Below are 11,563 nucleotides of genomic sequence, written 5' to 3'. Positions count from 1 at the left end.
ATATCCATCCAATTAACATTATAAAGATTGAATAAGTAGTATTCATTTATTTAGGAACCACTCCTCCATACAGAAGAATAATTAATTAAAAAAGAGGCCATGAAATTGAAGGAGAGCAAGAGGTTTATACAAGGGGCAGGGGGCGGTATCATGACAGAGGAAAAGGAAAGATGTGTACTGTAATTATATGAAAAAATTGAAAATAAAAGATAATTAAAACATACTAAAATCACAAAACATAATGGCTGACTCAAAATCAGCTATGGTACAAGGACATCCATTGGATAAATGCCAGTTATACCACCAAAGAGCAACACCCACAGCAGTATTTGAGGTAGCTGACAGTTAAGAGTGTATAATTTATTTGTTAAATGGTTAGAAGGCATTCCTTAGAACAGAACACTTCATCAAAACATAAAGCTGCAAATAGTATTTATATTTTTGATTAACAGTAATTTAATAGAGATAAACGAAGAAATTACATATGGTTCAAAGTCCTTAAAATACATCCATTTTTCCCAAAGTGTCATAATTTGAGTGTGTAGTAAGTGTTACAATTATCAAAATTATGGACATGAAATTGAATTTGGGTAGTATTCAGATTGTCTGAATTATAACTAAAGACATAATAGGTATTCAAAGTCTACATTCAAATTCTTTATTTCATGGAAATCATTAAGAGAATGTTTTCATGATAGGAGTGGGGGTTTCAGTTTAGCCATGCAATGTACATTAAAAACAGGTCATTCTCAATATAGAAAAGGAAGAAGTGAATGTCAAAATAATTTTATTATTCTTCATTAGTAAGAAAGGGCAGATGGTTGGGTAACACGTTGCTAAAAACGCATTAATTCCCTCCAATCTTGCAAGTTTTGTTTGTGTGTAAAAACCATAGAGGGTGATGGAATTGTTCAAACAATAAATGAACACAAAGCAGCTCACCAGAGACAGGATGCTGCGAGTGGCTTTGTGTTCAGGAGAGGGCAGGGAGGAGAGGCTTGGGCTGTGGAGATGCTGGGCTCTCTTGCGATGTCTGTAGAGAAAAGTCAGCATGTAGAGGCTGGTCCACATCATGATGGCCACAAAGAGGAGATCGTGAATGAGTATGACACTAAAAAATGACCCTGAATTATGGTTCCCAAACTGTCTGTTTTGACAATAAGGATGCAAAAATCCATTGCCTGCATGTGTACAGTTGGCTTTGGCTATTACTATTTGAATCATATATGCATAGATGCTCAGGTTAATGAGCCAGGAGCAAAATAAGGAAAGAAAAGTCCATGTAGAGATTTTAGGCTTAAGCCATTTTGCCCACTTAGAATTTATGGGAGTGATGGTGATGACTTGAAACGTACTTACAATAGAGGTGGTGCAGATGGACAGACCCCGGGTGACTCTGGCTACAAACAAAATTGCCTTACAACCGACATCATCCATAAAGTTGGGTACTCCAAAGCATGACATGATATCTGGTATTAACATGAATATGACCATCAGCATGTTAACTATTGTCAGGTGCATGAAAACCAAATCTATCAACTTCTTAAAATGAGGCCTAAGGAAGAAACTATATATATACAAAACGAACAGTGATGAGTTCCCTATGAGACCAACACATAACTCGGATATGAGAAAGATCCCCAAGGTGGTGTCACTTGAAAGCATGGTGTTCAGCGTGTCAGGTGTGTTTGTTCTAGAGTGACAAATAAATGGAGTGTATTATAAAACTATTCTTAAAACGGTGTTGATGGGGAAAATGTAGTGATTAGGAGCAGAGAGAGGTGATGAAATCTGTCTCTGTCTCTCTCCTCTCCCCGTTTCTTTCATTCCCACCTTCCTTTCTTTTCTTTTTGGTTTTCTGAGACAGAGTTTCTCTGTGTAGCCCTGGATGGAACTCACTCTGTAGATCAGGCTGTCCTGGACCTCACAGAGGTCCACCAACCTCTGCCTCCCATTGCTGTGAGTGAAATGTGTGCTACCACTGCCTGGAGCAATGTCCAACTCCTCTCAGTGTTAGGTCCAGAGCTAACTCTTTAGCAGCGGCATTCCTGGGTTTCTTGACCCTCTTAGAGGATAGAATAAAGTGTTGGAAGGCAGGCTGAACTCTCCCCAACACCCTGAATTCTGTAACATTAGGCCGAAGCATAGGTTGACCTATGGGAGAGCATAAATTGCACGTTATGAAGACTTAAAAATGATTTATTTTATCTATACATGTGTTCTGCCTGCATGTCTGTGTACTATATGCATGCCTCAGGAATGAATTCCTGGTACTCTGGAAGAGCAGCCAATTTTTTTTTTTAACCATTGAACCATTTCTCTAGTCCTAAGGAATTTTTTTTGATCAGTCAATATTTTTTCTTTAACCTAGGCATTAATGTTTTCATGTTTATAACAACATTTGTTTCTGTCACATAAAGTGCAACCTGTATACTTACTTGAACCTTAGCGTTCTGGCTGTCCTATGTGTTTGTGAGCTTAGTCGTGCCTAAATGTTTAGACTCTCTTTGCCTCCCATTGCTCTCTACAGATTAACCAGCAATGTTCTGAGGTGTTTCATTTTGTTTATTTATTCATTTATTTTGCCGACATATGGAACTGAGCCACGTGTTGGTGCAGAACACAAAGGCAAGAGTGAGACTACGTACCTCACAGTGTGGGGCACATGTTCAAAAAACTTGTCGTCTGTGACACATCGTAAGCAGATCAGTCAGCATGATTCTGCCAGATAAACCGACTCTAGCAACGTTTTCTGTGTCTTGTCCCTGCAGTGTCTGAAGTGTATTCCCACGTGAGGGGTCTTTTGTGTTTGTGCTACAGAAGCAGAGTTCTCAGGCCCACAGCTGCACAGACAACGGCAATGACGCGAGACTCATGAAGTTTGACCTTGAATTTCACAACATTCTTCTGCCACTTGGGGGGAGTTTTACTGTCTGTTGACTTTAGACTCGTGTCTCCACTGATCTGCTTACTTCTGTCACCTGGAACACAAATCTCTATTCCTTGAACTTTCCCCAGTATTTCAGTCTGAGTTTTCTTTATGCATCATAAATTTCTACCTTGACAGTCAAGTTATTTTAGGACCAGAAGCCAACATTCAAATCACTGAAGGAATTTTCCCATACTGAGGTATTGTTCTTCCAGCATCCCAATTATTCCTCAGATCAGTTTTTTTTTCAATTTCTGTCTCACGACTTGTCACTGTGTGCCCTTGTTTTATATTCTGTAGCTAGACAGCACCCACTACCTTCTAAGCGTTGGAAAGCCATCATGCTGTCTTCACTGGGCCCTATATAGTCTTTTTCAGGCTCACATTTATTTCCTTAGCATCACTCACATGCTCCCAAGTGCTCCCCTAGATTGATAGCCACCCTCTTCACTCACTATTCACTAGAAAGTTGTTTTTCCCTCATCTTTTCTCCTTGCTCTGCATCTACCCTTGGATGCCCAAACTTTTCATGCTTTTGTCACCCAGCATGATCCTAAAAGTTTCCTTCAGTAGCTATGCCATTAGTATTTTTACCTGCAAAAACAAAAGTGAGAGGTCTTGTATGAAATACCAGGCTGTCATCTGAACATCAATGGAACAGACTTACACTGTGACTAACACAGGAAGATGCTATCGATATACAATGGGTCCACAAGAGATTATCACGCTCTCTCTGTCATTCAAGAAAATGAACTTTAGATAAGGATGAACAGACATACTGTAAGAAAAAGAGGTTGTGTTTATCCAGAGCCTGCAAAAAGTGATGAATTTCAAATAAACATTGTCATCTTTAGTTGTAACATGTGTGAAGTCCTCAAGAATAAAGAAAGTTACAATAAAGTTTAAACCATAACAAAGATACAGATACATTCTAAAAACAGAGCAAGGAGCTATCCAGTTGTACGAATATACATGTAAATAATTGAAATAACAATTATAATTTTAATTCAATCACATTCACAGTCCACAAAATACAGATGACACATATTATTTGAGACAGGGTATTTGAATTTTACTGAGATCAAAAATAGAAATGTTATTTTTTTTAATGAATGAATTTGTCAACCTGTTGGCGTAGATGAGAAAGAATGAAAGAAAATTCACGTTCTAGTTAGGTGCTAAATGATTCACTATTTTACACCAATGCAAACCCATCAGTACAATCAGGAGGAAAAAGGTCCCTTGGGAAAATGAGGGTCAGCACACAGATGGAATGTCACAATGAACATCAGAAAATGTGCTTTGTGGTAGTCTTTACCACATTGCATACACTATGTGAGAGTCAACTCTAATGAAGATTAAAAAAGATTCAAAATAAAAAGGAAATGGAGGAACAATTGACACCAACAGGGAAATTTTGCCTTAACTATGTTATATTTGACAAAAGAAATGTTCAGGGAACATGACCTTTTCATGTAATCAACCATGTTTCCGTAGCAAAACAGAATATAAATTTTAAATTAAAAATACATACAATAGTATTTATATATAATCAAGCTTATGAATCTATAGGAGATCCTGGTGTTGTGGTGCATGATTTTAATCCCAGCACTCAGGGAGGCAAAGGTCGGTAGTTCTCTCTGAGTTTGAAGCCAGTCTGGTCTACAAAGAGGTTCCAGGATAGCCAAGGCTACAGAGAGAAACTCTGTCTTGGAAAACCAAACCAACCAACCAACCAACCAAAACAACACCACCAACAATAAAAACAACCCACAAAATTATTGGAGATGGTTTTTTTTTTTTTTTTTGCTTTTTCGTTTTGAGACAGAGTCTCACTATGTATGCAGCTCTAGCTATCCTGGAGCGCACCATGAGGACCAGGCTGGCCTCGAACTCAAAGACATATTCCTTCCTTCACCTGCCGAGTGCTAGACGTGAAGGCATGTCTCACGATGGCCACCTTAATGGGAAATATTAATAAAGTGTTTTTGCTCTTAACCAGGTCAACGGATAAAAGAGAGAATGGGATATATAAAACTGAGCCAGTGAACTGATTTCCACAGTGTAACAAAGCTGCATAGTCAAGGTAAAGCAGCAGTTGTTTGGCATCAGGCACATATGAATTAAAAACAAAATGTGGCCACGTCCCCTGCAGGGGGAGACCTGGTGGCACTCAGAGGAAGGACAGAAGGCTACCAAGAAGAGCCTTGATACCCTATGAGCATATACAGGGGGAAGAGGTCCCCCTCAGTCACAGTCATAGAGAAGGGGAGTAAGAAGAAAATGGGAGGGAGGGAGGAATGGAAGGATACAAGGGATGGGATAACCATTGAGATGTAATATGAGTAAATTAAAAAAATAAAAAAATTGGTATATATGTATTATGTACCCAAAAAACATTTATTATGTGTTATTACACATAATAAAGTTATTTTAAAACAAATTCTGTATTATATAATCTTACTTTTCATAAAACATGAAAGCAAAATTGAATATGACTATAATCAATGTGATTTTCTTTTTTACATAAGGCATTAAATTGGCCGATATTTGCTACTGAAGGAAAAAAAAACCACAAAGAAGAAAAAACTAAATGTGGCCATATAACCAATATTAAATGAAGGAGGATCAGTGGTTTAGTTTGGTTTTAGACAAAATTTTATGTCCATCATGTTGTGTTATAAAGAAACCTAGCAGGGCTGGAGAGATGACTCAGAGTAAAGTGCTTGTCATGTGAGCATTAGAAAGTGAATAGAGATACCCAGCACCAACAGAGAGGTTGAGTGTGGTAAGCTGGGCAGGGTGGACAGCTGGATCCCAGCAGCTCAGTGACCAGCTAGTCTACCTAGCTGATGTAACCTAGGTTGAATGAGAGATTCTGTTTCCAAAAAAGGAAAAAAAAAAAAAAAGAAAGACACAGAGGAAGACACATGATGCCAGTGTCTATCCTGTACACACACATGAACAATTGAATACATACACACTTTTGTCCGTGCGTAGACCTCACACAAAAGAAGGTGAAAAATAACCCCTCTTGATTCCCAACATGTTATTAGTCAATGCACGCAGGGCACGGTGGCAGATGCCTTCAGTCCCAGCACTCAGGGAGACAGAGGGATGTGGATCACTGTGAATTCGAGGCCAGCATGATCTATAAAGGGAGTCCAGGATAGCTAAGACTACACACAGATACCCTGTCATGAAAACCCAAACCCAAAACCAAACCAAACCAAAAAGCTTATCTTGGCAACCCCATAATGAAAAAAAAAAACCAATACATTATGTAACTGAACTGCAGTGTGTCCTATGTAGAAATATGTGTGTAAAATAAGTCAGAGAAGTGACAAAGTGATGCCATTATGTTTAAAAAAAAATTAAAAATAAAATTTAAAACAAAGGAGCTGAGTAGATAAAAGTTGAACAATAGCAAACAACAGAAATATACAGTATAAGTAAAACCCAGACCACACTTGCCGAGAATACAATAAGCCCCTGCTGTGAGTCTGTGCTGTTGTCCAGGAGGAAAGACACAGCACCAAGATTAAGTGTTGCACACAGCGTCTGGGAAACTCCAAACCTTCTTAAAAGATTACATTATGACTACCAAAGCCAATATGGGCATTAAGAGCAATGAGGAAAATTCTACCAGTTGTAACATCCCTCAAAAGACATTAGAATTGTAAAAAGCCATAGAAGGGCATCGCTCTCTGCAGATCGAATCGCTGACTAGATCAGATGCCAAAGTATTAACAAAGGACACAAAAAGTGGGCGTGAGATGCTCAGTGGTTAAGCGCACTGGCTGAGTTTCCACAGAGCCTGGGTTGGTTCCCATCACCACTCGGATGCTCACACTTGTCTGTGACCCAATCTCCAGGAGATCTGACAGCTTGTGCTGGTTTCCTTGGGCACCGTGGCTCACAGACATACAAAATACATTCATGAAGACCAGGAGAACTATTGTACAGAAAAGTAAGTAAGGAGATACGCTAAACTGACAGGAAAATAAATCTGAAAAACAAAACAAAAGCCCCAAAGTGGAAGGTAGGCTAGTGGAAGGCAGTGAGAGGTAGTGTAAGTGGCGTGGGAGACTAGGGGAGGAGAGAGAAACAGGGGAAAGGTTGCCGTACCTCCCGCTCACTCTGAGTGTTGAGTGCTGAGAAGGCTTATTCAGGGCAGTGGAAATCCCACAGACACGAAGCATCACAGGCTCGAAGTGTCTTGGAAAGGCTGCCTAGCAGGAGCCGTGAGGAAGTAAGGGACAGGATAAGAGGACTCTTCATCCCAACGGGCATGGACCAGCTTGTCCACCTAGGGCACCAATGACCTTGTTTACTGTGCGTCATTTTGAATCACTCCAAGGAAAACCTCACTGTCCCAGTCACAAGGTGGATCTCATGAGAATTGATTAAGCGAACTAAATAAGAGTTCAGCGTCTGTCTGCATATGTGCATCTTCCCAAGCTGAAGTAGATCGGAAAGGAAACTTTGTAGTCTCGGAAGTCACTACAAGTATTCGATTAGATGTGGATGTAATTAGAGCCATTATTATCGGATGCTGGAGAGTTCTAATTTTCCCTATTGATTTCTCCAGTGACTCAGTGTACACTCGAAGTTATGTTGTTCAATATTCCCGTCTTTTGCAATCTCTCTTGCTACTTGTTCCTAGTTTTATTATAGTGCTATGTGATACAATACAGTAACCACACTGGTTCTTTTGTCTTTCTTTGAATAATAATAATAATTATAGTAATAGTAATAATAATAGTTATTATTATTATTATTAACGGTTTAAATGTTGCCAGTTTGTAATCTGTGCACCAGGTGCATGCAGTGCTCAAGGAGGCAGATGATATTGGCTCACCTGGAGTTGGAGTTACAGATAGTTGTGAGCCACCATGCAGGTCCAGATAAAGGATTAAACCTGGATCCTCTGCAGAGCACCTAGTGTTCTTAACCACTGGGCCATCTCTCCAGGCCCCTCATCTCTAACATTACTATTTTGTATGTTCTATCTCCATTTTTTCATTACTTTAGCAAAGAGCTGGTCAAACTTCTTGTTGATTGGCCTCAAAGAACTGACTCTTCATTTCATTAACTTTTTGTGTGTGTTTTGTTGTTTCTAGTCTATTGTTTCAGCTGTGAGTGATTATTTCTCGCTGTGTTCTCCTTCTGGGCATTATTTCTTCTTGTTGCTTTAGAACTTTCAGGTGTGGCCCTAAATTACTAGCAGGAGATGTCTCTGACTCTCTTTTTCTTTTTTTCTTTCTTTCTCTCTTTCTTTCTTTTTTTCTTTTTTCTTTCTTGTCTCTGATTTTCTTATGTAGGCATTTAGTATAATGAACTTGCGTCTTAGAATTGCCTTCATTGTATGCTAAAAGGTTGAGTATGCTGTGTATTCATCTTCATTCAATTGTGAACCATTTTAAATGTCCTTCTTTTTATTTTTTTAGAGATTTATTTATTTATTATGTATACAGCATTCTGACTGCTGGCCAGAAAAATGGTTGTGAGGCACCATGTGGTTGCTGGGAATTGAACTCATGACCTTTGGAAGAGCAGTCACTGCTCTAACCTCTGCACCATCTCTCCAGCCCATTACATTTCCTTCTTGATTCATGTCTTAACTCTGTTTTCATAAGGTTGCTCAGGGTTTGTTTTAGTGTTTTGATACAAGCTCCCTTTACTTAGTTCTGGCCGTCCTGGAACCAGGCTGGCCTTGAACTTATAGAGAGCATCCTGCTTCTGCCTTCCGAGTTCTGGAAATAAAGGTTTGCACCACCATGGCTTGATCCTAATTTCCATAACTTTGCATAGTTTCTGATGTTTATTGTTGTTGATATCCAGATTTAATCTATTGTAGTCAGATAGGATGCATCATTTTATTCTACTGTTCTTTAAAAAGGATTTATTTATTTATTTATTTATTTATTTATTTATTTATTTATTTATATAATATTCTGCTCACATGTGTGCCTGCAGGCCAGAAGAGGGCACCAGATCTCATTGTAGATGGCTGTGACCCACCATGTGGTTGCTGAGAATTAAACTCAGGACTTTGGAAGCACTCAGTGCTCTTAACCTCTGAGCCATCTCTTCAGGCCCTTATTTTAATTTTCTTATATCTGTTGTTGAGACTTGCTTTGTGTCCAAGCATGCAGCAAACTTTGGATTATGTTACCTGAGCTGCTGAGAAGAAGGCATTTTCTTCTGTGTTTGGGTCAAATGTTCTGTAGATATCTGCTGGTTCTATTTTATTTACAACATTACTTAACTCCATCATTGTCTTTTTAGCTTTTGTCCAGGTGACCTGTATATTGATCAGAGTGGGGTACTGAAGTCACCCACTGCTACAGTATGACAGTCAATATGTGATTTAAGCTGTGGTAGTGTTTCTTTTATGAACTTGCGCGCCTTTGTGTTTGGTATATACATGTTTAGAATTGCAATATACACTTGGTGGATTTTTTATGAGTAATGATATTAGAGAAAAGCCCACTATGAAAATGGATTAGTGTCAGTTATAGGAGTATTTGTGGCTAACAGGTGAAGATGTTTGTAAATGCAATAACATTAAGAGGGAGACATTAAACATGGACTGTGAAATAGAGAATTAAGTTGAAAGATGAAAGCAGAGTAATAGAAACCAACTGAGATTGAGACAAGAATTTAAAGTCAGTCCTGTGTACAGATAGCTTCAGGATTAAAGTGTTGGGGACAGAAGCTACAAAAGTGCAAATACTTGTTACAGTTTTACAATAACATATGTAGTAATTTTTGGAAGTTTGAGTGAAAGGGAAAATTTCTGTGAGCCATAACTTCTAATGCAAGATTTTAGAATAATAGAAAGTGCCTAAATTCCTCACAGGTTCGAATCCTTGTCCTGAACCGATGCAAAAAGAAAGACACAAAAGGAGGAAATAGAAAAAATATTATGAATTTAGAAAAGACTATCAATAAAAACAAGAAAGATATGATTTATTTACCTTGAGAGAAAGATATGAGAAAAAGAAATATGAAGAAAAAAATCAAAGTATAGACTGCGGAAGAGACCAGGGTGAGGGTCTTCATACCTCCCTCTCGATCTGAGCGCTGAGGGCTGGGAGCCCTTTCTCAGGGCAGTGTGCATCTCACAGACGTGACGTTTCCTGGGAAGGCTGTCTAGGAGGAGGCATGACTGAATCAAGGACAGGATCGCACGTCTCCTCCTCCCAGTACATGGACCAGCTTGTCACCCACGGCGACAATGACCTTGTGCACTGTGCATCGCTTAGATTCACCCGGAGGAAAACATAACTCTCCCAGAGGCCAAGTGAGTCTCAGATAATGTAGCATGTGAGGAGTGTAAAGCCTCTATCTGAAGATGTGCTTTTTCCCAAGATGAACTATATTTGAAAGTAAACTTTAGGACTGAGGAAGTCATGAAAAGTTTTAAGAGAGTGGTGGCAATTAGCACAGCTGTTAAGCCAAACTTTGAGCAGAGAGCAGAGCCACAGAGAACATTTGTGCAGGTCCACTGGAGACTGTTGTGCCTTCTGCTCTTAAACTGCATTTCAAGGATGCATTGAAAACATGACTCCACTTTGGTGTTTTATTTTGACCACCTAGTACATGGCTTTGTCATGCTTGTACCCTCTCTTCTGTTCAAGAATTTAGAGTTTTACGCTAAGATTGCTGTTTTGATAAAACAGACACTAGTCAATCTGCTTTCCAAATATCTATAATAATACCCAAGACAAGTTCTGACTCAGCCCAGATAAGAGGAGCTTCTTATCAGAAGTCAGTGTTTAATTTGGAAATTCATAAGTATTCAAAATGCTGAAAATAACTGGCTATTACCCACCCATGACATCCATTACATCCTCTAGAAGACATGGGGAGCTCTAGGAGGAGACGAACAAAGATTGTAAGATGGAGAGGGCAGTGTCCTGAAATGCTGCTCTTGGTTTTGACTCGGCCATGACAACCATCAACACTTCAGGGTGCTGCTCACTTATGCAGGTAGGGCATACAAAAAAGAGAGCAAAGAAGGAAAAGTGGCCAGGTGTAGTAGGCTCCTTTAATCCCAGGCATCTCTCTGAGTTAGAAGCCAGCCTGATCTACATAGCAAATTAAAGCCAGTTAATGCTGCATAGTGAGAGTTTGTTTTTTTTTTTTTTTAAAAAAAATAGTGTTGACTGGAAAAAAGGGTCAGTGGGTATGAGAGAAGGCAGTAGACAGTAGATAGACATGATTATGCTCTACAGAGATGAAAGCCATAAAAATTACAAAATTACAAAATCTTCCCTGTTTCAGGTATATCATCGGTATAGAATTCAAATGTAAGATTATTCTCCAAACATATCATATATACTACCTACACTAATATGAGGTATTGAACCCATAGAATTCAACTATAATACAAAGCTTACTTCCAGTACCTTGAAAGTGATACTGCAGGCTGTTTAGGATAATTAAGTAATACAAGCTAGGGCTGGAGAGATGGCTCAGTGGTTGGGAGCACTGACTGATTTTTTTGACAAAGTGGCCAAAATTATAAAATGGAAAAAATATAGCATTTTCAACAAACAGTGCTGGCCTAACTGGAGGGCCAATAGTAGAAAAATGCAACTAGATCCATGTCTATCACCCTGCACA

General features: G+C 39.0%; 1 protein-coding gene across 1 annotated transcript; it reads right to left on the bottom strand.

The window, feature by feature from the left end:
* Positions 1-732: 732 nt before the first annotated feature.
* On the bottom strand, positions 733-1,665 carry LOC311591035 (vomeronasal type-1 receptor 4-like; the record flags this gene model as incomplete). Its single annotated transcript, XM_084770401.1, has 1 exon — positions 733-1,665. One exon carries the CDS (start codon positions 1,663-1,665, stop codon positions 733-735), a length of 933 nt encoding a protein of 310 aa, XP_084626527.1.
* Positions 1,666-11,563: the final 9,898 nt, after the last annotated feature.

This window comes from Acomys minous (assembly GCF_964271855.1).
Source record: "Acomys minous genome assembly, chromosome: 20".
In the NCBI taxonomy this organism is placed as follows: Eukaryota; Metazoa; Chordata; class Mammalia; order Rodentia; family Muridae; genus Acomys; species Acomys minous.
The sequence above is the reverse complement of the archived record's forward strand: the minus strand, read 5'-3'. Positions and strand labels throughout refer to the sequence as shown.